The following is a 23,080-nucleotide window of genomic DNA, read 5'->3' as shown; positions in this document are numbered from 1 at the left end:
CAGTTGGTACGGCTAAAACTATAGTTGGGATCTAGAGATCTGTAGCCAACTAGTCTTGTCCCGTGTAAATTTGTCACAATTTCTCAACGTGGAGGGCGCTAACCGCTCTCGCTGCACGTGGGAGTGGTCGTGTTGCCGAGTGGTTGTGAGTGACAGCGCCCTCCACGTTAATATAATTGTGACAAATCAACATGAGAAGGTCTTCCACCAAGACTAGTTGGTTACAGATCTTTGGATCCAACTATAGTTGGGACGTCCCGTTGGGACTGAGGCCAACAGTTGGGACATTTCTAAGGTCGGGATAAAAAAAAAAAAGTCGTAGGGACGGATCCCACAATGCACTGCTTCAAGAGAGTAAAAAAAGTAGACAAGATGGCGCGACGCTTGAACAGAGATTTATTTTGTTCGTTCCAAAGAAAAGGCAAAACAAGAATTTCAGAAGTCTGTGGGTGACACTTTTATTGTTGACTTTTTCACTGGATAATAATGGCGAGCGACAATCAAAGAGAGTTTATTGTAAGTGTGTAGTGTTAAAATTTAACACAAAAGTCAGTGTGTGGTGGTGGCGTTTCTCCCGTCATCATGCCCGTATGAAATCGGTATCGTTTTTGTAAAAAAGTTAAAAAGCTGGTGGTGTTATTTATCTTCATAAATAGTATAAAACAAAAGATCAAACATGAACAATGTTAAATATTATAAAATTTAGTAGATTTCTTGCAAAATTAACAAAGAGAAGAATCAGCAGCGAATTTTCTCCCTGATTTAAAAGTTTGATTTGTGTGTCCAATACAGTATGATGACTAAACTTAAGATTTTCTACCCTCCCCAACCAGGTGTTGTACACACACCAGAAGACAAAGAAAAGTAAAAGATGGCAGGACGGCATTCTTAAAGTGAGCCATCAAGCTTCTAGAGCAGTCCTCTATGATGACAAAGGGTGTAAATTAGATGCTGTGTTTGTGAAACCAAAACAGGTATGGCATTGATTGATTAAAATCAAGAATTAAAGGTACATAAATGTATTGATATTAGTTCAGGCAAGTAACATTTCATCAGATTTTCCCCTTGTTTTTATCATGAGACTGTCAATCATGAGACTGTCAATCACTGTCAATCATAAAACACCTAATTTTGCCTTAAACACAGGGTTTATGGGTCAAGTTGATTTTTTTTTCAATTTTGTTGTAGGTAGTCATCGGTGAGGAACTTGAGAGTGAGAGATATTTAATCACTATAGAAGAAGAGAAACCATCGGCGTCTGGTAGTAAGGAAAATTGGGGCAGTGAAGGGGTTCAGCGAAGCCAACAACAGCAGCAGCTTCAACAACAGCAGCACCAGCAGCAGCAACAGCAGCAGCAACAACAACAACAACAACAACAGCAGCAGCAGCTGCCAAAACCAGACTTCCAACATCGAATAAGAGTTCCTTTAAAAAGGAAAAGAACTGTAAGTTGGACAGGATTGAAAATATCTTGATGAATGAAGTGACAAAATCATTTTGGTGTTTGTCTTTGGTATTTGTTTTGGACTGTCTTGTTCTAGATGGGCCCAATTGTACAGCGCTGCTTACCATGGAATTCTATCTTCATGTAGGCTTATATGGGCCAAGAATCACTTTGCATTACACTACATGATCAGTAAGCTAGGCGATCTGTGGTGGTTGAAAACCAGTGCAATGAAATGTTTTCAAAGGGACAGTAATGGTGCCTCAAAAATCTGCATTTAGAGTTGCTTTTAAGCAACTTATTTTGCTTTCAAGTCTGTTTTTTTGTGTACTATAATAATAAAAGTTACCAATAATTCTCATACTAAATGATTTTCTTTCTGACAGGGTTTTACAGTTCCAAGGCAAGTCGTCCAAAAACTTGCACCAGCAAATGACGATGTTCAAACAGGACTGCCTAGTTCTATCTCCCTCGGAGGAAGACCAGGAATGGAAAACATCCCCCGTCTTGGAGGAAAGAGAGTCCCCCTCTTCAGAAGCCCCTTCTCTAACGATACCGAAGGTTTGAATAACGGCAGGGACCTGGAAGATGCTGTCCATGGAAGTCAGGAGATAAAGCAAGTATCAAACGCTCCATCCATGAGTCTAAATGATCAATCGCAACCATACATGTATCAAACTAATGAGAACCATAGCTACATATTACCATTAACAATGGAGGACAGTCCCCCAGCGTGTTATAATGTGGACACACCCAACAATGACCGCTTAGGAGATGTTGCTGTATGTGTAGATGCTCCCAGCTCTTATAATGGCCAGGGAACTTTTGCAGGGGCAGAGAGAATACCAGAGAAGAAGAACACTGTAAATTCAATCCACAAGCGAAATTTTGGGGATGATAAAATTGAAAGTGCAGATACGCAGGAGGGATTAGTGATCAATGAACAGCTTTATAGAAAGCATCAGATTGAAAGTAAAGATTGTCTTTTATTGTCCCCTGAAGAAACTTCCTTGTCCCCTGTCCATAACTCTGATCAATCCCACAACACACCAGCTATCATTAAGCCATCTCTATCATCAGTGGGAAAGAGGAGCACCTCACAGATTCTAGCACTTCTCGGAAAAGGAAGTGGAAAGTTCAAGCCCCCAATCAAACAGTTAGACTCAGACTGGATGCCTAAAGTGAGTGAAACATTGCCTCATGCAGGCAGAGCAGATCTTAAAACACAGTGTCATGGAACAGTCTCAGAGTCACCCTCTGTAACGCCTGTCGAACAACTCTTCATTGAAGACATTGATGTAATGGAGCTTTTGGGACAGGTAGATGTATCTACTGCTGTTTCATGTATCAATCCGTTATCTGCTGCTGACCCTGATGTCAACTCATCAAGGATAACACATGAAATGCTTGGAAGATGCAGTCATGAAACAGTGCAAGGCAATGAAGCAATTCCTAACAACTTGCATAAGCCATCAAAGCTTGTGGAGTCCAACAAATCGGTCCTTGTTGGATCAACGGAAAAACGTAAGCATAGGCCATACGATAACATTTAAAAACAGAAGGATATTTAGCACTAGTTCAACCAAAAACAAGTTGATTTAATTTCTTTGAAACAGTTCTTTTATTCAGCTTGATTGCCAGGGTTTCCTTCATTTTCTTTACAGTTTCCAAAATAGAGTTCCGAACAGTTAGCAATTATGCCTAGGAAAACTCATTAGGGGGCGGGGATAATATTTACTTGGTAGTTAGATACATTAAGTCGGTTTATAAATAATGTTTTTTAACATTACTGACCTACATATGTATAGAAACAGAAACTTAACTTTCTTTGACAGTACATGAGGTTGAGCAATACAATGGTTCGAGTCTTCAGAAGATTTTGGCTGAGGAGAACCGAGAACAGAATGAGGACTTACAGAACTTTCACAAAAAATCAGACATAAGAAACCAAGAGGATAAAAGCCAGGAAGAAATAAACCACCTGGATGCTGTTTTTACCCTAGGTCTGAGGAACCAAGGTGGTAGGAACCAGACTAGGGATCAGAATGATGATATGGATGTAGATAGGATGAACCAGGATTGTAGGAACCAGGATGATGAAATGAATGTAGATAGAAAGAACCAGGATAGTAGGAGCCAGACTGGGGACCAGACTAGGAATCAGTGTGAAGATATGGATGAAGATGGGAAGAACCAGGATAGTAGGAACCAGACTGGGGACCAGACTAGGAATCAGGGTGATGAACACCAGATTAGCAATATTGATGTAGATAAGAAGAACCAGGATTATGGAAACCAAACTGAGAACCAGATTGATGTTATGAAAGACGACGGAACTGAAAATCAGGAAAACCAGAACCAGAATAATGGGAACCAGAATAATGGGAACCAGGATAAGAACCAAACTAATAGGATCCATATTAGGGCGCATGTTGATGATGCCAGTAGCTGTAATGATGAGATAAACCATGTTCATTGTAACCAAGATGGTAGCGTGTTAAACCAGGGTGACAGTAACCAGGGTGACAGTGGTGAGGATAGTACCAACCATGGTGATAGTATTAGTCAGGATGATGGCTTTCATGATGATGAGATAAACCAGGATTGTAGTAACCATGGTGATGAGACAAAACAGGATTGTAGTAACCATGGTGATGTAAACAATGGTGATGGTAACAGTCAAGCTGTTGGCAACCATGGTAATGAGATAAATCAAGATTGTAGTAACCAGGGTAATTGTAACCAGGGTGACAGGGAGGAAAGTAACAACCATGGTGAGAACAACCCTTTGGATAATGGCAACCATAGTGATGAGATAAACCAAGATTGTAGTAACCATGCTGCTAGTAACAGTCTTGATGAGGGAAACCATGGTGATCAGAGTAGTAACAAGCAGGATGTTAGTAATCAGGATGATGGTGATAACCCAGCTAGCCAGGATAATTGTGAGAACACTGAGAATGACCCAAGTGAACTGGTTATTGACATCCCAAGTACAGATTCCGAAACTTCAGACACAACCATTGCTGAGATAACGGACTCTAAAATAGTCTGCACCCTTTGTGGAGTTGAGTTGAGTAACACACTACAGGACATGTGTGCCGAATGCACTGATGAGTTAACAACAGGCTTTGAATCATCATGGAAGTCAAGAAACCACTTTCAAGAAAATGAGCAAAAGCGTCACCCACCTGTTTCTTCACAAGATGCAACTACTGAAGATTCTGTGATGCAGAATAAGATGCCAGATACAGGAGAAGATGCTCTATTGTCTTTACCTTTAACTTCAGAGAATGCCAGAGCATCACCCAAGCCTAACTGTAGCAACGAGGCTCCTGCTGAAATTATAGACAGAGATGGTGATCTTAAAATCATCCAATACCAATCCCAGGTTCCCACTTCTGAGTTCCCTCATTACCGTGAAGATAAACGCATCAAGATGGTTAATGAAGACGGGAAAACCCTCTCCCAGTATCCCGTTGAGGAGTGGCTGAGAAACATGGATTGTACGTCAAGTCAAGAACTAGGAGAGACTAGCGATTGTGTCGTGCCTCAATTGACCATTACACTGCCTATAACTGGAATTTGGGATCAAGGTAAACAAGAAGTTGTGCCAAGGATGAACCTACTTGTAGAGAACAGACAAGAGAATGAGGTATCGAGCTATGGATTACATCAACAACAAAGCAGAGTAAGTCCACAGTTAGAAGCTGAGTCTAAGAACCAACGGACCTGGGCAGAGAGTAGTAGTAGTCCAACAGAACAATGCGTACCTGTTGATCAAGACCGATTCAATGCTGATCATCTGACAGTGTCTCAAGATAAATACGTCCAGCGTAAGACTCCACAGCGAAGAGACATAAAAGGATTCTTCCACTCAAATATTCTAAAGAGGATGAGCGAAAACATAAGTGGTGAAATGTTGCTTGTTCCTGAAGTTCAGATGGGAAGCCATACTATTGATGTCATTCCTCCAATCTGCTCTCCCATTTCTAAGCGGTCTCAGGATGTTTCTTTCTTTAACCCAATTAAGTTGAGAGGAGTGGCAAGGAGGAGTAAGACAGAAATGGTGTCGCATAAAACAGAGATGGATTATTTCAATCAAGGAACAGCAGTAAAATACTCAGAAAATATTGATCTAAATGAAGATGAACAAAACCCTATGCTGAGAATCAAGACTCAAAATACAGAAGAGGACTTCTGTCAATCAACTTCACCACAGTTTTTTGAAACAGGTCAACGTTTCTCACATGGCAATCAGAATCATTTTCAACAAAATTCTGATGGCAGATGCTCAGGGAGTCTGTTTGAAAACTTCCAAACTCAAAAAGCAGTAACTTTATCTCCAGCGATGCCCAACCATGACTGGTACAACGATGCTGGGATTTCTGTAAATCCTCAGTGGCTGCCAATGTCAACAAACAACAAGAGAGATTCTCCCTCGAGTCCTTGGTCCCCGTCTGCCTCCAGACCTTGCTCCTCATTCCTTCATTCCATTCATCAAGAGGCAGAAGTACTCTTAGATGAAATCATCAATGAAGATCACACAGAGATGATAGATCAAGAATCTTCAAGCCGATGTGAATCAGAGAGTTGCCTTGATCGCTGGATGATCCCAAAAGACCATCAGATGATTGACAGATATCCACAATCCAGTCAGCCATTGCTCGACATAAGAGGTGAGTAAATTAGAAGCTATCATGTAAAATAAGTAAAGTACAAATGTTACCATTCATGTGATATCACAAGGAGGTGGGAATAGTTCAATCTCCTAAAAGAATTATTTGTAATTATTTTTTGGTATTACAAAATCCCAACTTTAAAATCAGTAACCTCACAAAATTGTCATGATAATACAGACAGCGTTGTTAATAGTTTTTACAACTTTCTGATTATCAATAATGCATTAAGTCTATGTTGTACATTAAGACTTTCGGGCAAGGTTGTATTTTGAGATGGTATTTTGTGATGCTGGTGAATATTTGTAACATTCGTATGAGCCATTTGAAGGTGCCGGTGTGGTGCGGTATGACAACGCGCCATCTGCTTATATTATTGCTTACACACTGTAAACATACAGGAAAATATTTAAACATGCGACTCAATTTTACCCATCAGATGATGAATCTGTAGCGAGAGTACCTCTCAGGGAGCAGACAACATCTCCAGAAGGATACATCGTTCATTACTCATCGTTACCTGACCCATCGTTACCTCATCCAGCGGTATCTCATCCATCTCAGCTGAAGAGGGGACCTTCTAATGATGAGGATATGTCTCCCGAAGGATGCATCGATCCTTACTCATCGTTACTTCATCCATCGTTACCTCATCCGTCGTTGCCTCATCCATCTCAGCTGAGGAGGGGTCCTTTTAATGAGGAGGATGTGTCTGCTGAAGGATGCATCCCAAGACTCAGTGACAAGGTGATTCTATTAGTTTGGGTTTTTTACCTTTACACCGATGTGCGATATGCACTGTAAACTCGGTGCTGTCTGAGTCCTGAGCAGATGTAAAATGGAATAGTCCAGGTTTCATCTCATGATTATATTTTAACAACTCACTCATGTGTACATCCAATATTTGGTTTTAAAATGAATCATTCTCTACATTTGTTTGTATTTCTAAACTAAAATTGATCATTAAAACATATATGCTTATCTCCCTGCAGAAACCTAAAAAGAGAAAGAGAGAGAATTACTGGAATGACCCTGTGTCGAGTGGAACGGTACGCAGAAGGCCTCCAGCTGCAACCCTATACCAAGCCAGTGCAAGACGGCAACAATTCCCTGTCGCTTCCCAAGATGGAGGATACTCCACTCCCATCCAGGCAAGACCTCAAGTACCAACATTGCCGTGTGATGAGGATGGAGCTAAAGATGAGCAATGGAAAGAAGCATCAGAGCATCTTCCACATTGGGAGACATTCTTCAAAGAAAAAGAATCGGACACTCTTCATTCAAGATCTGAAATGAATCTTTCTTCATACACCACAGAGAAAGAGGCAGTAGATATGTTTGGATCTGAGGTAATTCTTGATTCAACTTTAACATCCGATATATTGTATCCTAGTTATACTGCAACAACTGAATCCTTTCCATTCATCTCTACACTAACTGACAAGAATGTTGCACCAGGACAACTCCACTACAGATACAACCAAACCTATGACAAGCAGTTGATGGAAGATATAGCCCACAATGAATCTACCATCTCACGCCCCTGTATCTGGAGACAGGATCACAATGGATACAACCAAACCTATGACAAGCAGTTGAAGGAAGATATAGCCCACAATGAATCTACCATCTCACGCCCCTGTATCTGGAGACAGGATCACAATGGATACAACCAAACCTATGACAAGCAGTTGAAGGAAGATATAGCCCACAATGAATCTACCATCTCACGCCCCTGTATCTGGAGACAGGATCACAATGGATACAACCAAACCTATGACAAGCAGTTGAAGGAAGATATAGCCCACAATGAATCTACCATCTCACGCCCCTGTATCTGGAGACAGGATCACAATGGATACAAATCTACCATCTCACGCCCCTGTATCTGGAGACAGGATCACAATGGATACAACCAAACCTATGACAAGCAGTTGATGGAAGATATAGCCCACAATGAATCTACCATCTCACGCCCCTGTATCTGGAGACAGGATCACAATGGATACAACCAAACCTATGACAAACAGTTGATGGAAGATATAGCCCACAATGAATCTACCATCTCACGCCCCTGTATCTGGAGACAGGATCACAATGGATACAACCAAACCTATGACAAGCAGTTGAAGGAAGATATAGCCCACAATGAATCTACCATCTCACGCCCCTGTATCTGGAGACAGGATCACAATGGATACAACCAAACCTATGACAAACAGTTGATGGAAGATATAGCCCACAATGAATCTACCATCTCACGCCCCTGTATCTGGAGACAGGATCACAATGGATACAACCAAACCTATGACAAGCAGTTGATGGAAGATATAGCCCACAATGAATCTACCATCTCACGCCCCTGTATCTGGAGACAGGATCACAATGGATACAACCAAAGCTATGACAAGCAGTTGAAGGAAGATATAGCCCACAATGAATCTACCATCTCACGCCCCTGTATCTGGAGACAGGATCACAATGGATACAACCAAAGCTATGACAAGCAGTTGAAGGAAGATATAGCCCACAATGAATCTACCATCTCACGCCCCTGTATCTGGAGACAGGATCACAATGGATACAACCAAACCTATGACAAGCAGTTGAAGGAAGATATAGCCCACAATGAATCTACCATCTCACGCCCCTGTATCTGGAGACAGGATCACAATGGATACAACCAAACCTATGACAAACAGTTGATGGAAGATATAGCCCACAATGAATCTACCATCTCACGCCCCTGTATCTGGAGACAGGATCACAATGGATACAACCAAACCTATGACAAGCAGTTGATGGAAGATATAGCCCACAATGAATCTACCATCTCACGCCCCTGTATCTGGAGACAGGATCACAATGGATACAACCAAACCTATGACAAACAGTTGATGGAAGATATAGCCCACAATGAATCTACCATCTCACGCCCCTGTATCTGGAGACAGGATCACAATGGATACAACCAAACCTATGACAAACAGCTAATGGAAGATATAGCCCACAATGAATCTACCATCTCACGCCCCTGTATCTGGAGACAGGATCACAATGGATACAACCAAACCTATGACAAACAGCTAATGGAAGATATAGCCCACAATGAATCTACCATCTCACGCCCCTGTATCTGGAGACAGGATCACAATGGATACAACCAAAGCTATGACAAGCAGTTGATGGAAGATATAGCCCACAATGAATCTACCATCTCACGCCCCTGTATCTGGAGACAGGATCACAATGGATACAACCAAACCTATGACAAGCAGTTGAAGGAAGATATAGCCCACAATGAATCTACCATCTCACGCCCCTGTATCTGGAGACAGGATCACAATGGATACAACCAAACCTATGACAAGCAGTTGAAGGAAGATATAGCCCACAATGAATCTACCATCTCACGCCCCTGTATCTGGAGACAGGATCACAATGGATACAACCAAACCTATGACAAACAGCTAATGGAAGATATAGCCCACAATGAATCTACCATCTCACGCCCCTGTATCTGGAGACAGGATCACAATGGATACAACCAAAGCTATGACAAACAGCTAATGGAAGATACAGCCCACAATGAATCTACCATCTCACGCCCCTGTATCTGGAGACAGGATCACAATGGATACAACCAAACCTATGACAAGCAGTTGAAGGAAGATATAGCCCACAATGAATCTACCATCTCACGCCCCTGTATCTGGAGACAGGATCACAATGGATACAACCAAAGCTATGACAAACAGCTAATGGAAGATACAGCCCACAATGAATCTACCATCTCACGCCCCTGTATCTGGAGACAGGATCACAATGGATACAACCAAACCTATGACAAGCAGTTGAAGGAAGATATAGCCCACAATGAATCTACCATCTCACGCCCCTGTATCTGGAGACAGGATCACAATGGATACAACCAAAGCTATGACAAACAGCTAATGGAAGATATAGCCCACAATGAATCTACCATCTCACGCCCCTGTATCTGGAGACAGGATCACAATGGATACAACCAAACCTATGACAAACAGTTGAAGGAAGATATAGCCCACAATGAATCTACCATCTCACGCCCCTGTATCTGGAGACAGGATCACAATGGATACAACCAAACCTATGACAAGCAGTTGAAGGAAGATATAGCCCACAATGAATCTACCATCTCACGCCCCTGTATCTGGAGACAGGATCACAATGGATACAACCAAAGCTATGACAAACAGCTAATGGAAGATATAGCCCACAATGAATCTACCATCTCACGCCCCTGTATCTGGAGACAGGATCACAATGGATACAACCAAAGCTATGACAAGCAGTTGATGGAAGATATCTGTAGACAGCAAGATGTTACTGGCCTGGTACCTCCATATTCCCCTAATTGGAGACGGGATGATGTCCAAACTCAATTGCGGAACATCTTGGGATCTACTTATGAAGACACCAACAGGCTGAAGGTTTGGCAAAGTCCATCTAAAGGGAGGCAAGACAATCTCGAATGTCAATCTGAGTTGCAGAACATCTTGCAATCATCAATTCAAGATGCTACTACTGCAGACTTTTCTGGAAGTCCCTGTAAATTGAGACAAGATGGAGGCCTAAATCAATCTAATATACACAGCAATTTGTCATCTTCACTTCAAGATGCTTACAGCCCGGATGTTTCTACAAGTCCCTGTAAATGGAGACAATATACTTACAGCCCTAAGATTCGTCAAAGTCCCTCAAAGTGGAGACCATGCAAAGCCAAAAATCAGTTCAATACACCAAAGATCTTTGTAGAAGATGATAGCATCTCTGACTTCACTCGGAGTCTCTTCAAATTGAGACAAGAGATGAGCACTCCTCATCAGAACGAAGCATCTTACAATCAGAATCTCAGCATTAAGGCAGGGAGAGATGTATCTACAGGCAACAATAGTAACTGGTTGGACCAGCAGGGTACCATCAGCCCATCCAGTACACCAAGCAACACTTATAATTACCCAGACTGTACAGGTGATGTCCTCTAGATGTGCCATCTGATATTAATGTGTCATGTCACATATGCCATGATATACTGGGGTTTTTCTGTGCTCGGGCTGTTACAAGACTTTACGTCTTTATTTGCATTCATATGAAAACCTGGCTGTCTTTTGATAAGTTTACCAGTTAGGAAAGTGGGAACCAAATACTAGGTTAAAAACATAGATTTGAATCGAATCTTGTTATTTGTTTTGTGTCCTGAGAAAAAGGGCATAGAGCCTTACACCCTTTTCCAGGAGTATTGCAATATTAACCTTTATGAACTGTTGTTTTTATCGGACTGATGTGGTCATAGATTGTTCACACTTCTAATGTTTTCTTGATGATTTCAGCAGAGGGCTTGTCTTTACAGTTTTTAGCGAGGCAACAATACAAGGGCTTCAAGAATCCTACTTCATCAATAGCTGGACAGAGTTTACTTTCATCAGGGGTGAGAACAGAGATAATACTGATAGATTCAATCATTAAATGACTTATCGCAGGCTGGCATACATGCATCTATCTTTCTAAACCACAGTGGATGATTGAACGGTCAGACAGTTGGAGGGTTGACTGTATAAATATAGTTATTCATATGATATCACATTGCAGTTTGCCATAATTTTGTGTGTAAAGCGCAATGATAATTATTTTGGATTTGCAAAAGGTCAAAACTTTCATAACCAGTACAGAGAATTGACTCTTATAAACCACTTCATGGAGAATCAGGAACAGAACCAGAACAAACAGAAAACATACGGTTTGATCGGTTACCAGATGAGACAATTAAGCAGAATAGTTAAACTTTTCCAAGCAGCTGTTAAACTTGTCCCCTCACTCCCGCATTTGACTACGAGAAAAGTCCACAACCAGTTGAAGAGTTAATGATGTTTGTTGGATGTTTTTGTTTGACTTTCAGAGAAGCGTCAGTGGGGAATTGTTCTTTCCCTCAGCAGGTGAAGTTCAGGGTGTTGCCTCCCTCAAACGTCAAGTCCAAATCCCTCCTTCCTTCCCATCAGTAGCTTCTTATAAACAAGTCTTCACATCAGCTCTCAAAGGTAAACTGACAGCACTTTTTTATTAAACATTTTAAACTATGTGCCATGAAAACCCAAATTGCAGAATATGTAATATGCAGTATAGGATTTTAATCAGCTAGTGTGTTTAAGGGTTGACGGTAATTTTATTCTGATGATTATTTGACTACAGAGCATCTTAATCTCATCTTGTTCAACCTTGGTCAACGCTTCCACACAGCCAGAAATAAAGTTGATACCCAATGCCTTGACTCCTCAACGCCGCTAGCCTCCATTGATAACCCTCAAGCCAGCCGCGCTCCTCAGTGTAACCATGGCAATGCTGCTAAGATGGTGTGTGTTAAGAAGGAAGGCAAGAACAAAGGCAGATTCTTCTATGCTTGTAGTGCGCCTCGTTCCAACCAATGCAAGGTGTGTTCATAAAATAACATTCCAAAATCTTATATTCAAGCTCCATCACTGTTTAGCCCCATTCTACAAACAGGATTTTAGAAAACCATGTTACTTCTTTACCTTATGTAATTATGATGTCATCGTTGTAAAATTCTTCTTTAATTTGTAGTTGAACAATCATTTGTGGTTGAACGAGGGCAAATTTACTGGAGCTGGTCTTTAAACTGATGGATTAGCGAGAGCCCGCTACCAACGGCTATCTAGCCCTATGTTGGTTGTCTCCCAATTAACAATAAATTGAAACTAATCCTTTCCGTCTGAAACCCTGATCCCCTTGCTCTTTTCATCGTCTTGATGCAGTTTTTCCTGTGGGCAGATCAGTTTAAATCGGACCCATCCAGTGATGCTAAGGGATCAAGTAGCACCAAGATATCCCTAATGGAGCCCAATGCAGCGATGACGTTCTTCAAGAGTCAAAATGTTCGCCTGTACTACGGTTGTGAATTCCGGAGAACTTGTTCATATAACTCCATGTTGCCTGGCGCACCAGTAAGTTCCTTATATTTCTATAATGTTATTTGTCAAATTTGTCTTAGACTCCATTTTTCAGTTCATTACTGGTGGGTCACACTACAGTGAACTCTCTGTAGTAGACCATGGAGGGACATTTGCCCTAAAAGTTGTCAAAATACAATCACAGCACCACAATGACATTATATGACTGTAGAACTGAATCCATCAAAGTTAAAGGTGGGAAATAGAATTGAAAGTAAATGTTCATGATGATATTTGATGACTTGCTAATTTCTGTTATTCCAGGCTTGGGCAATAAAACGCAAACAACAAATGATGAAAAGCACAAAGAAGAAGCTGTACTTGAATCTATCATGGAAAGAAGCATCAACTTCCTATGGCAAAGGTAACGTCTTACCTTCTATATTCTATGGCCTTTTATTTCTATATCATCATATATCCTCATATTTTACTGACTTTCAGTTTCTTTGTTGAACCGTAGATGACATCTGGGTAATTTCCAAGGACCTAACCTTTGACCCCAGGTCAACTTTTCTTGCCAAGAGTGTCTACCATGGTCCGTCGTCTAATAATGATGTTGAGATAGAGCCACTAGCGTGTTATTCTACTTCCAATTGGCCGTCACCATGTAAATATTGTTTTCAACTTGTTTGTGATACCCTAAGAGAATTAAGTGCTCTAGTGCCAATAACTGGATGTATTGGAGAGGCTACAGCAGTATTTAGTTTTAGATGTGGGTGTAAAACCTGTATGGGGGAAACCCCTTCAATCGGGTCGGGGCTAGAATCCATACACAAGGTGGTAAATGGCATGACTCTAAATCGAGTCATCTTTGATCCATGATGACCAATGACTCAAACCTTGACTCGGACTCAAACTTATAGAGTTGGATTTGGAGCTCAGACTCAATGACTATATTGACTAAGTTGATGATTATTTTCAGGTACTGTACATGCCATCCTTGCCTGTAATGCGAGTTCAGAGCTGGTATGTCTGAGTAATCTAAAGGAACATGTCAATTCTACATCAGTGCCGATACTACAGTCTCTCATCAATAGGTAAGTTTGATCTCTCTTCATCATTTTAATTGACTTTGTGTCAGCAAATCCACAGGGTTTGGGTGGCTAGTCTGTGGCATCGAGTATCCCCTCAAAGTTATGAGGCTTCTTGGGGATATCTAATCTTGCAGGTTTGAAAATCCACTGTGGCCATGTTAATCCGCAAGTTATCTTTGAGAAGTCTTTTGCATACTGATCAAAGCTTCAGATCTTACTTTGTTCTGTTTGGTGTAATTGATATTAAGGTCGGACAATCAACCTATCACTCAATCAAGACTGTCGACATTCAAGTCACCAGCTCAAGCTCAGAGTCAGTCTAAATTCCTGAACTACCCTCCACAAGAAATTGTAAGTATACTTAATGACCATAGATCCTTATTTGAAACACAGCTTTGGCTTCTGCTCTAGTCGCAATTGATAAAGAACCGAGTCTGATGCGTTAGATTGGTTGGACTTAATACTCCTGCTTTGAATCTTTGTATCTTGTTTCAGGATCACATTGCTACACTTATGATAGAGACATACAAACTGAACACTGACCAAGCAAAGGCTTTAAGAAGAGTAGCAAAGATGTTTCAACAGACTAGTAACGACAACCCCAACCCTGAACCTGTTACTCTTATCCATGGTAAGAACTGTTTCAACAGACTAGTAACGTCAACCCCAACCCTGAACCTGTTACTTGTATCCATGGTAAGAACTGTTTCAACAGACTAGTAACGACAACCCCAACCCTGAACCTGTTACTCTTATCCATGGTAAGAACTGTTTCAACAGACTAGTAACGTCAACCCCAACCCTAAACCTGTTACTCTTATCCATGGTAAGAACTGTTTCAACAGACTAGTAACGTCAACCCCAACCCTGAACCTGTTACTCTTATCCATGGTAAGAACTGTTTCAACAGACTAGTAACGTCAACCCCAACCCTAAACCTGTTACTCTTATCCATGGTAAGAACTGTTTCAACAGACTAGTAATGACAACCCCAACCCTGAACCTGTTACTTGTATCCATGGTAAGAACTGTTTCAACAGACTAGTAACGTCAACCCCAACCCTGAACCTGTTACTCTTATCCATGGTAAGAACTGTTTCAACAGACTAGTAACGTCAACCCCAACCCTAAACCTGTTACTCTTATCCATGGTAAGAACTGTTTCAACAGACTAGTAACGTCAACCCCAACCCTGAACCTGTTACTCTTATCCATGGTAAGAACTGTTTCAACAGACTAGTAACGTCAACCCCAACCCTGAAGCTGTTACTTGTATCCATGGTAAGAACTGTTTCAACAGACTAGTAATGACAACCCTAACCCTGAACCTGTTACTTGTATCCATGGTAAGAACTGTTTCAACAGACTAGTAACGTCAACCCCAACCCTGAACCTGTTACTCTTATCCATGGTAAGAACTGTTTCAACAGACTAGTAACGTCAACCCCAACCCTAAACCTGTTACTCTTATCCATGGTAAGAACTGTTTCAACAGACTAGTAACGACAACCCCAACCCTGAACCTGTTACTCTTATCCATGGTAAGAACTGTTTCAACAGACTAGTAACGTCAACCCCAACCCTGAAGCTGTTACTTGTATCCATGGTAAGAACTGTTTCAACAGACTAGTAATGACAACCCTAACCCTGAACCTGTTACTTGTATCCATGGTAAGAACTGTTTCAACAGACTAGTAACGTCAACCCCAACCCTGAAGCTGTTACTTGTATCCATGGTAAGAACTGTTTCAACAGACTAGTAATGACAACCCTAACCCTGAACCTGTTACTTGTATCCATGGTAAGAACTGTTTCAACAGACTAGTAACGTCAACCCCAACCCTGAAGCTGTTACTTGTATCCATGGTAAGAACTGTTTCAACAGACTAGTAATGACAACCCCAACCCTGAACCTGTTACTTGTATCCATGGTAAGAACTGTTTCAACAGACTAGTAACGTCAACCCCAACCCTGAACCTGTTACTCTTATCCATGGTAAGAACTGTTTCAACAGACTAGTAACGTCAACCCCAACCCTGAACCTGTTACTCTTATCCATGGTAAGAACTGTTTCAACAGACTAGTAACGACAACCCCAACCCTGAACCTGTTACTCTTATCCATGGTAAGAACTGTTTCAACAGACTAGTAACGTCAACCCCAACCCTGAACCTGTAACTCTTATCCATGGTAAGAACTGTTTCAACAGACTAGTAACGTCAACCCCAACCCTAAACCTGTTACTCTTATCCATGGTAAGAACTGTTTCAACAGACTAGTAACGACAACCCCAACCCTGAACCTGTTACTCTTATCCATGGTAAGAACTGTTTCAACAGACTAGTAACGACAACCCTAACCCTGAACCTGTTACTTGTATCCATGGTAAGAACTGTTTCAACAGACTAGTAACGACAACCCCAACCCTGAACCTGTTACTCTTATCCATGGTAAGAACTGCAACTGTTTGACTTTAAGCTTTAGGATCTAAACTTCAATCCATTTTTTTAATTTAAATGTTTGTTGTAGGAATGTACCAATAGTTCGACACAATGTCGAGGGTAAGCAGATTGTTCTGACTAGGCACTGGATTGCAGGGGTAGGCCTTACCTTAGGAACGTGTTTTTGCACCTCATGTGTTTTCTGACTTTTGAAATGCTCCCTTGCAAGATTCCTAGTTGTAAGACTTGGCTATGGAGCTCTTTGAAAATGAGCTCTTGTGAAGTTTGATACATACTTTGATTTCTAACTCTAGGTGGCTTTGGTGCCGGTAAGAGCTTTCTTCTTGCTGTCATTGGTTTGGCCGTAGTAAAGTTTGATACATACTTTGATTTCTAACTGTAGGTGTCTTTGGTGCCGGTAAGAGCTTTCTTCTTGCTGTTATTGTCTTGTTTCTTGTCAAACTCTTCAAGCTTAGTGAGGAGCAGAACCCAGAAGCAGTATCTCAGCGATCACCATGGAAACTCCTCATAGCATCCACCACAAATGTAGCTGTAGACAGGATCCTATTAGTGTAGGTAGCTTTATTGTGGTCCGAGGGAAAGTACACAATTGATTTTGGAAGATAAAAGTAATTCTATCCACAGGTTTTTCAGTAAACACAGGGATAACATATCATGTTTTGTTATGGTTTTTGTGCATGTTTAATGCAAGCTTGTTACGCTTGCGGCAATTGAAATAAGCAATGGTGATTTGTAGGATGTTCAATTTTCACTTCTCTGGATGATTTTTAATGATAGGATCTTCATAATTAGTGAGTTCACATTGTAACTACATAAGTTTGTTGTTTTGCTAATAGCCATTCCTAACATTGGTAGCCACTCCCAATACTGGTAGGATGGCTACCAATCCATCCTTCTCTAAACTACTCCCCATCTACTCATGGTATAGCCCAATAAATGTCTTGTGATTTTGTCTTGATTCTTTTTCAGACTTTTAGGTCTTGGCTTTGAGGATTTCATTCGAGTTGGAAGTCTTAGGAAGATTGCTAAGCCAATTCTCCCTTACAGGTAAGCATATCATTCATTCATTCATGGCTTATTCTAATTTGATAATGTCGGAATATCAGATATATCCGCCCCTTCCCATCCTTTCTAATTTTTCTTTCATTTTCTTGGTTCTGATCAGTGTTCATGCCTCAGATAAGAAAGACAGCCAGGAGATTAAAGACCTGTATGAGATGCTGAAGACTGACTTGACTCCAACTGAGAAAAGCCAGATACGAAGGAGTCTAGAGAGACAACGACTCGGACAGAATCGAGACTTACTAAGCAGCGTCAAGGTGGTTGGAGTTACATGTGCTGCTTGTACATTTCCTTGCATGAGCAAGCTCATCTTCCCTGTAAGTGATTGGTATTAGGGCATAACTAACCTTTGTGGTGTGTCATGGCCGAGCGGTCTAGATCTATGTTGTCAGTGTGGGTTCGAATTCCTGTCGTGACACCTGAGCTCGTTAGCAAAGCACTAACCATTATCGCTTCTTAAAAGTTGGGAGGGTAATACATTCTGCTCTAGCAGCCAGGCTCCTAGTGTATGAAACCCTAGCCTACATCCTTACAGACTGTGAATGGGGTAACCTGGTTTCAACCCTAGAAGTAGGTGGCAACGTGCCCCTGGTGACAGTAGCCCTCTCCTAGTGCATTCTGCTCTAGCAGCCAGGCTCCTAGTGTATGAAACCCTAGCCTACATCCTTACAGACTGTGAAGGGGGTAACCTGGTTTCAACCCTAGAAGTAGGTGGCAACGTGCCCCTGGTGACAGTAGCCCTCTCCTAGTGCATTCTGCTCTAGCAGCCAGGCTCCTAGTGTATGAAACCCTAGCCTACATCCTTACAGACTGTGAAGGGGGTAACCTGGTTTCAGCCCAAGGAGTAGGTGGCAACGTGCCCCTGGTGGTAGTTAAGTGTAGTCCTTACCTTGAAGTGGCCATCTGGCCTTGTCATGTCAGGCGTTCTCTCATAAAAACATTGATGTACATATCAAAGCATTCATATTTGCATTTTTCCACCTCATTTGGGGTTATTTTGGGATAGAGTCGGAGCTGTGTAAGATTGAATGGCTTCTGACTGATACCCCTAAACGATTGATTGGCTTCTGACTGATACCCCTAAACGAAGATAGATAGTTTAGTTGTAAGATAGCCAACCAGTAAATCTTGATGTCACACTTTCAAATATCTATATCTCTGAGTATTTATCTTTCTCTCCATTAGGTCATCCTTCTAGATGAATGCAGTCAGATGACAGAACCTTCATCTATGCTTCCCATTGCTAGATTCCAATGTGAGAAGTTAGTCCTAGTAGGAGATCCTAAGCAGTTAGACCCAACGATTCAAGGGTCGGAGGCTGCTCATAGCTACGGATTGGAGCAGACGCTATTCAACAGACTTATCCACCAGGCAAGAGTCAAATTAATATTTTCTATTACTGCTCTCTTTTCAGTCTGCATTAAATGTATTGAATTGTTTAGTGATTGATTGATTGATTGATTAAAAGATTTATTGATTCATTGATTTATTGCTTGTAGGGCTATGAACCAATACTGTTGCGGACCCAGTATAGATGCCACCCAAGGATCAGTGCTATTGCCAATTGTTTGTTCTACAATCAACAACTTGAAGATGGAGTTGTAGCTGAAGATAGACCTCCACTGACTGTAAGTAAGATGATGTTTAGCGGTTTGTTTAAGGTCTCAAGCTTTGAGAAATTGATGCAATTTGGGGAAGTGTTCAAACATTGTAATAAGGAGTCTTGTCAAAATGACCTGAGGCCCATTTTGAATCTCAAACAAAACACCTTGCCTGGTGCATGTTTCCTAGCATCATATAATCTTCAATGTTTCATGTAATGTCAATTAATACCTTCAGCTCCTCTGGGTTATTTTTCACATGAGTGTGCGCCTTTTTGTGGCGGATACTGGCGCTGTATAAGACTCCATTATTAATATTATTATTATTATTATTATTATTGTTAGCATTATTATTATTATTATTATTATTATTAATATTATTATTATTATTTTAATAGTTTTTCTTCTTGTAGCCCCTTTATACAAAAAATGTCTTTTAGCCTTGTTTGGGCTAACTTGCTTACAAAAAGATTTTTAAACACCCCTGATGATTTGCTTGATTCTTCCACAGGCATCCTTGCCAACTCTGTGTTTCTTCAGCGTTCCTAGTGGTAAGGAATGCTGTGCTAGAGATGGGAGTTTCTTCAATGAAGAAGAGGCTTCCTTTGTTATCTACTTGATTGATGTATTGATGTCATTGGGAGTTGAAGCTGGAGATGTTGGAGTTATAACGCTGTATAAAGCCCAGACAATGAAGATTAGCATGATGCTACAGGACAGCAAGTAAGAAAGTTTTAAGTCTATCATAGCATACACTATTACACTGTGCAAAACACTCACTTGGTGGTAGCATTAATCACCACCATAACTGCAATGGTACAATGTTTTGGGTTTTCATATATATTCTTTGTAGTTGTGCATATTATCCAGAAGCGCCTGGTCCAAGTATTGCATATTCAATTTTAAGAGATGTACTATCCTAAGTTTGTTGCGAAGCTTAGACGACCATTGAGCTAAGAATTACCTGTGTTTCAGATCTTTAAGAGAAACACATCAATTAATTATTCATACATCTTATTGGAGCCATAATGAAAGCTTCTCTTCCTAAACCCAATCTTCTTTAGGCTTGCTAATCAGAAAGGTATCAAAGCAATCCAGATCTCTACAGTAGATGCGTTTCAGGGAGGAGAGAAAAGTGTCATCATCTTGTCTTGTGTCCGGACTGACTATATGGGTTTTGCAGACTCAGATAAGTAAGGAACCACTTTGTAAATAATAATATTTATGAATTTCTTTGTTTGTGATGATGTAGAGAGTATGTTAACCCTCTGAATACCAAAGAGCACTATCTTTTTCATACCCTATCATACTTTCATCGTTTTTTCATAAAAGGAGGACCAATGTGGCTCTGACGAGATCTAAAAACCACCTGTTTATTGTTGGAAATCTTCGGATGTTGTTGGCTAACAACCTGTGGAGCCAAGTCATCAATCTGTGCAAAGGTAAATCAGTAACAAAATTAACAGGCTTTTTAAAATGAAATAAGTTGTTCAATCTGAAATCACACTAATATTACATGTACCAATTCTCACAGAAATATTTCATTCTGAGACACTGTCAAAGTCGAGAAGATAGCTTTTGAAGACCACTTCACTTCTCACACATAATCCCTAATGCAAAATACAGAATGTTTTTCTGAAATGTTTTTGTGTATAATCCATCTGAGTTTATTGAGTCCATTCCTCTCCAAGTTTTATTATAGATGGTGTAACTATTATTTGTTGTATATAATGTTAGATGCAGAAAATGGCATTCAAACATCAAAAGGTTTTGTCAAGGAGTGGACACCGAAGCTTGAGGAACTACAAAAGCTGGAGGAGGAGACTAAGAGCCAGAAACAAGGACAGAGAAGTAAGGCTAGTCAAGAAACATCAACAGAACTTGAAGAAGTTGAGAAGGAGACTAGTTGCCAAACAGCAGGGGTGGTCAGCAAAGACCCTCAAGGACAAACATTCAGTAACAAGTGTAAGTGTAAAGACAAATTCTGATTATTCCCTCCCCATCTACCAAGGAGGTTTATGTATACTTGCTTATTTGTTTTCCTGCTTTCTGTCTGTATGTCTGTAAGCAGGATAGCTCAAAAGTGGGTGTCGTGGCCGAGAAGTCAAGCCAGCAAGACTCAATCTCTGTGTTGCTGATCAGCAGATTGTTTACTGATTTTTTAATTTTATTCAGGGATTTGATTTGTCATAAAAGCGCTTTGAAAATTAAATGTTTACTTTGTCTTCTAGGCCTTCTTGAAACATCGGAGCTACCCCACCTGCCAACGGAGTCATCCCTTCACAATGAAAGCCCAAGCTTCTCTCCGTTTTATGAAGTGGAGGATTCCGTTCTTAAGGACAGCAAACTTGAGGAGTCACAAGTTGGTGTGAGTGCATTGTGCAACATCAGCCCAAGCTACTCCCCCCTCTCAGGAGTGGAAGAGTCCGAGTCTGAGGATAGCTTCACGAAGGAACATCCTCCATGTTTTGACATTGGAGGGTTGGAGGACATCTTAGAATAGCATCTGAATAATTCATGACATTGGTTAAATATTCAAAATAGTTAGTTATTCATTTTTAAGAGTTCTGCAGTTTTCAAAAAGTTTTAGGAATGAAAATTGTTTTGAGGGATATAATATGAGGGGAAAAACACAAAACCTTAACCCTTATTGGGCCGCTGATATGAAGACATTAAAACTCTAACCAAGAGGTTAGTAATGATAATTCTTTTTCTGTTCATGCCCTGTGGGGAAAACCTTAGGTTACTGTCTTGGGATTTGAAGCCAAGGCTCTTCATTGTAGAGAAGATATCTTAACCGTTAGACCACCAAACTAATTGCCTAGTAACAAGAGGCCAGCTGGGATCCTGTTAGCAACGGACACTGCTACAAGTGATTAAAGTATAATTGCATACTAAGTGTTTTCCATTGCACTTCATTTTGTATATATTTCTTCGCATTTTGGGGGAATGTTTGTGGTTACATTTATATGTGAACTGAGGATCACAAATATTGTTTCTAGTTTTACTGTTAACTGATGTATGATAAGCAATAGTCAATGCCGGGATAACTAAAACACAGCTGGGTGGGAACCCAAAACATCGGCAAAAAGCAGATTGGTATCCCAATTTATACCATCAACAACATTGTTTGGAGCACATCCACTAGTAATATGATTCTAATTGGCCTCTTGTACCGGACATGTGGGGGGGGGGGAGGGTTCGAATCCCACCAGGTTTTTTTTTTTTTTTTGGGGGGGGGGTTGTTATTGTATATAATGACTATCACACATCAGAATAAAAATAAATTATAAAAAAAAACGTAATATATACTTTGCAATAACCTTTCATGTTTTACAATTAATGCATAATTATTCACGGATTAAATATTTAAGTTACACCTTGATGTATAGAATTTACAGTTTATTGTTAAACATGAAAGATATTAAAATTTGCAAGGCCAGTGCTCTGGGTTGTCTAAAACAATTTATTGACTTCTATAATGGGCTAGTCCAAGGTTAACAGGCCACAAGAATCAATAATAAGGTTTCTCAAAATCCCCCCCCCCCCCCCCCCCAGTTACTCTCTTTACCCCTATGCTCCTGCATGCAACGCACCTACCCGTATCACCAAACCATTGCAATACCCCCAGCTTGAGAAAGATTCTTTTAGCTGTACAAATTTGCATCAACAATCATATTTGGCACCTTAAATTTAAGCTTGCCTCTATCAACACCCCCCCCCCCCTCGCCCCATAAGTTTCTCACAGCCCAACCCAAAAAACAATTTCCACAGTCCAATGTTTGTTGAACA

The 23,080-nt window shown here is 40.7% G+C and overlaps 1 protein-coding gene across 3 annotated transcripts; it reads left to right on the top strand.

Moving 5' to 3' along the window:
• Positions 1-374: 374 nt before the first annotated feature.
• LOC117303591 (protein ZGRF1-like) lies at positions 375-22,470 on the top strand. 3 transcript variants are annotated; one of them, XM_033787796.1, is made up of 23 exons: positions 375-516; positions 834-974; positions 1,189-1,446; positions 1,832-2,969; positions 11,500-11,594; positions 12,063-12,201; positions 12,353-12,591; positions 12,934-13,122; positions 13,393-13,492; positions 13,589-13,735; positions 14,051-14,165; positions 14,411-14,513; positions 14,658-14,793; positions 17,008-17,176; positions 17,595-17,672; positions 17,791-18,004; positions 18,873-19,058; positions 19,187-19,315; positions 19,800-20,011; positions 20,353-20,481; positions 20,621-20,730; positions 21,026-21,253; positions 21,520-22,470. In XM_033787796.1, the coding sequence occupies exons 1-23, from the start codon at positions 487-489 to the stop codon at positions 21,789-21,791; spliced, it is 4,557 nt and encodes a 1,518-aa protein (XP_033643687.1). In that variant the 5' UTR covers positions 375-486; the 3' UTR covers positions 21,792-22,470. The 3 variants fall into 3 exon arrangements, with proteins under 3 accessions (XP_033643687.1, XP_033643686.1, XP_033643688.1); XM_033787795.1 differs by having other exon boundaries at positions 11,497-11,594; XM_033787797.1 differs by lacking the exons at positions 375-516; positions 834-974; positions 1,189-1,446; positions 1,832-2,969 and adding an exon at positions 10,323-11,137.
• Positions 22,471-23,080: the final 610 nt, after the last annotated feature.

Source organism: Asterias rubens, chromosome 20 (genome assembly GCF_902459465.1).
Source record: "Asterias rubens chromosome 20, eAstRub1.3, whole genome shotgun sequence".
NCBI classification, from domain to species: Eukaryota; Metazoa; Echinodermata; class Asteroidea; order Forcipulatida; family Asteriidae; genus Asterias; species Asterias rubens.
The sequence above is the reverse complement of the archived record's forward strand: the minus strand, read 5'-3'. Positions and strand labels throughout refer to the sequence as shown.

Coding starts and splice junctions, on each gene's coding strand:
- LOC117303591 (XM_033787795.1), top strand. CDS start 487: ATGGCGAGCGACAATCAAAGAGAGTTTATT. Junction 12,202..12,352: donor CTTCACATCAGCTCTCAAAG/GTAAACTGACAG, acceptor ATTTGACTACAG/AGCATCTTAATCTCATCTTG. Junction 17,177..17,594: donor GTAGACAGGATCCTATTAGT/GTAGGTAGCTTT, acceptor ATTCTTTTTCAG/ACTTTTAGGTCTTGGCTTTG.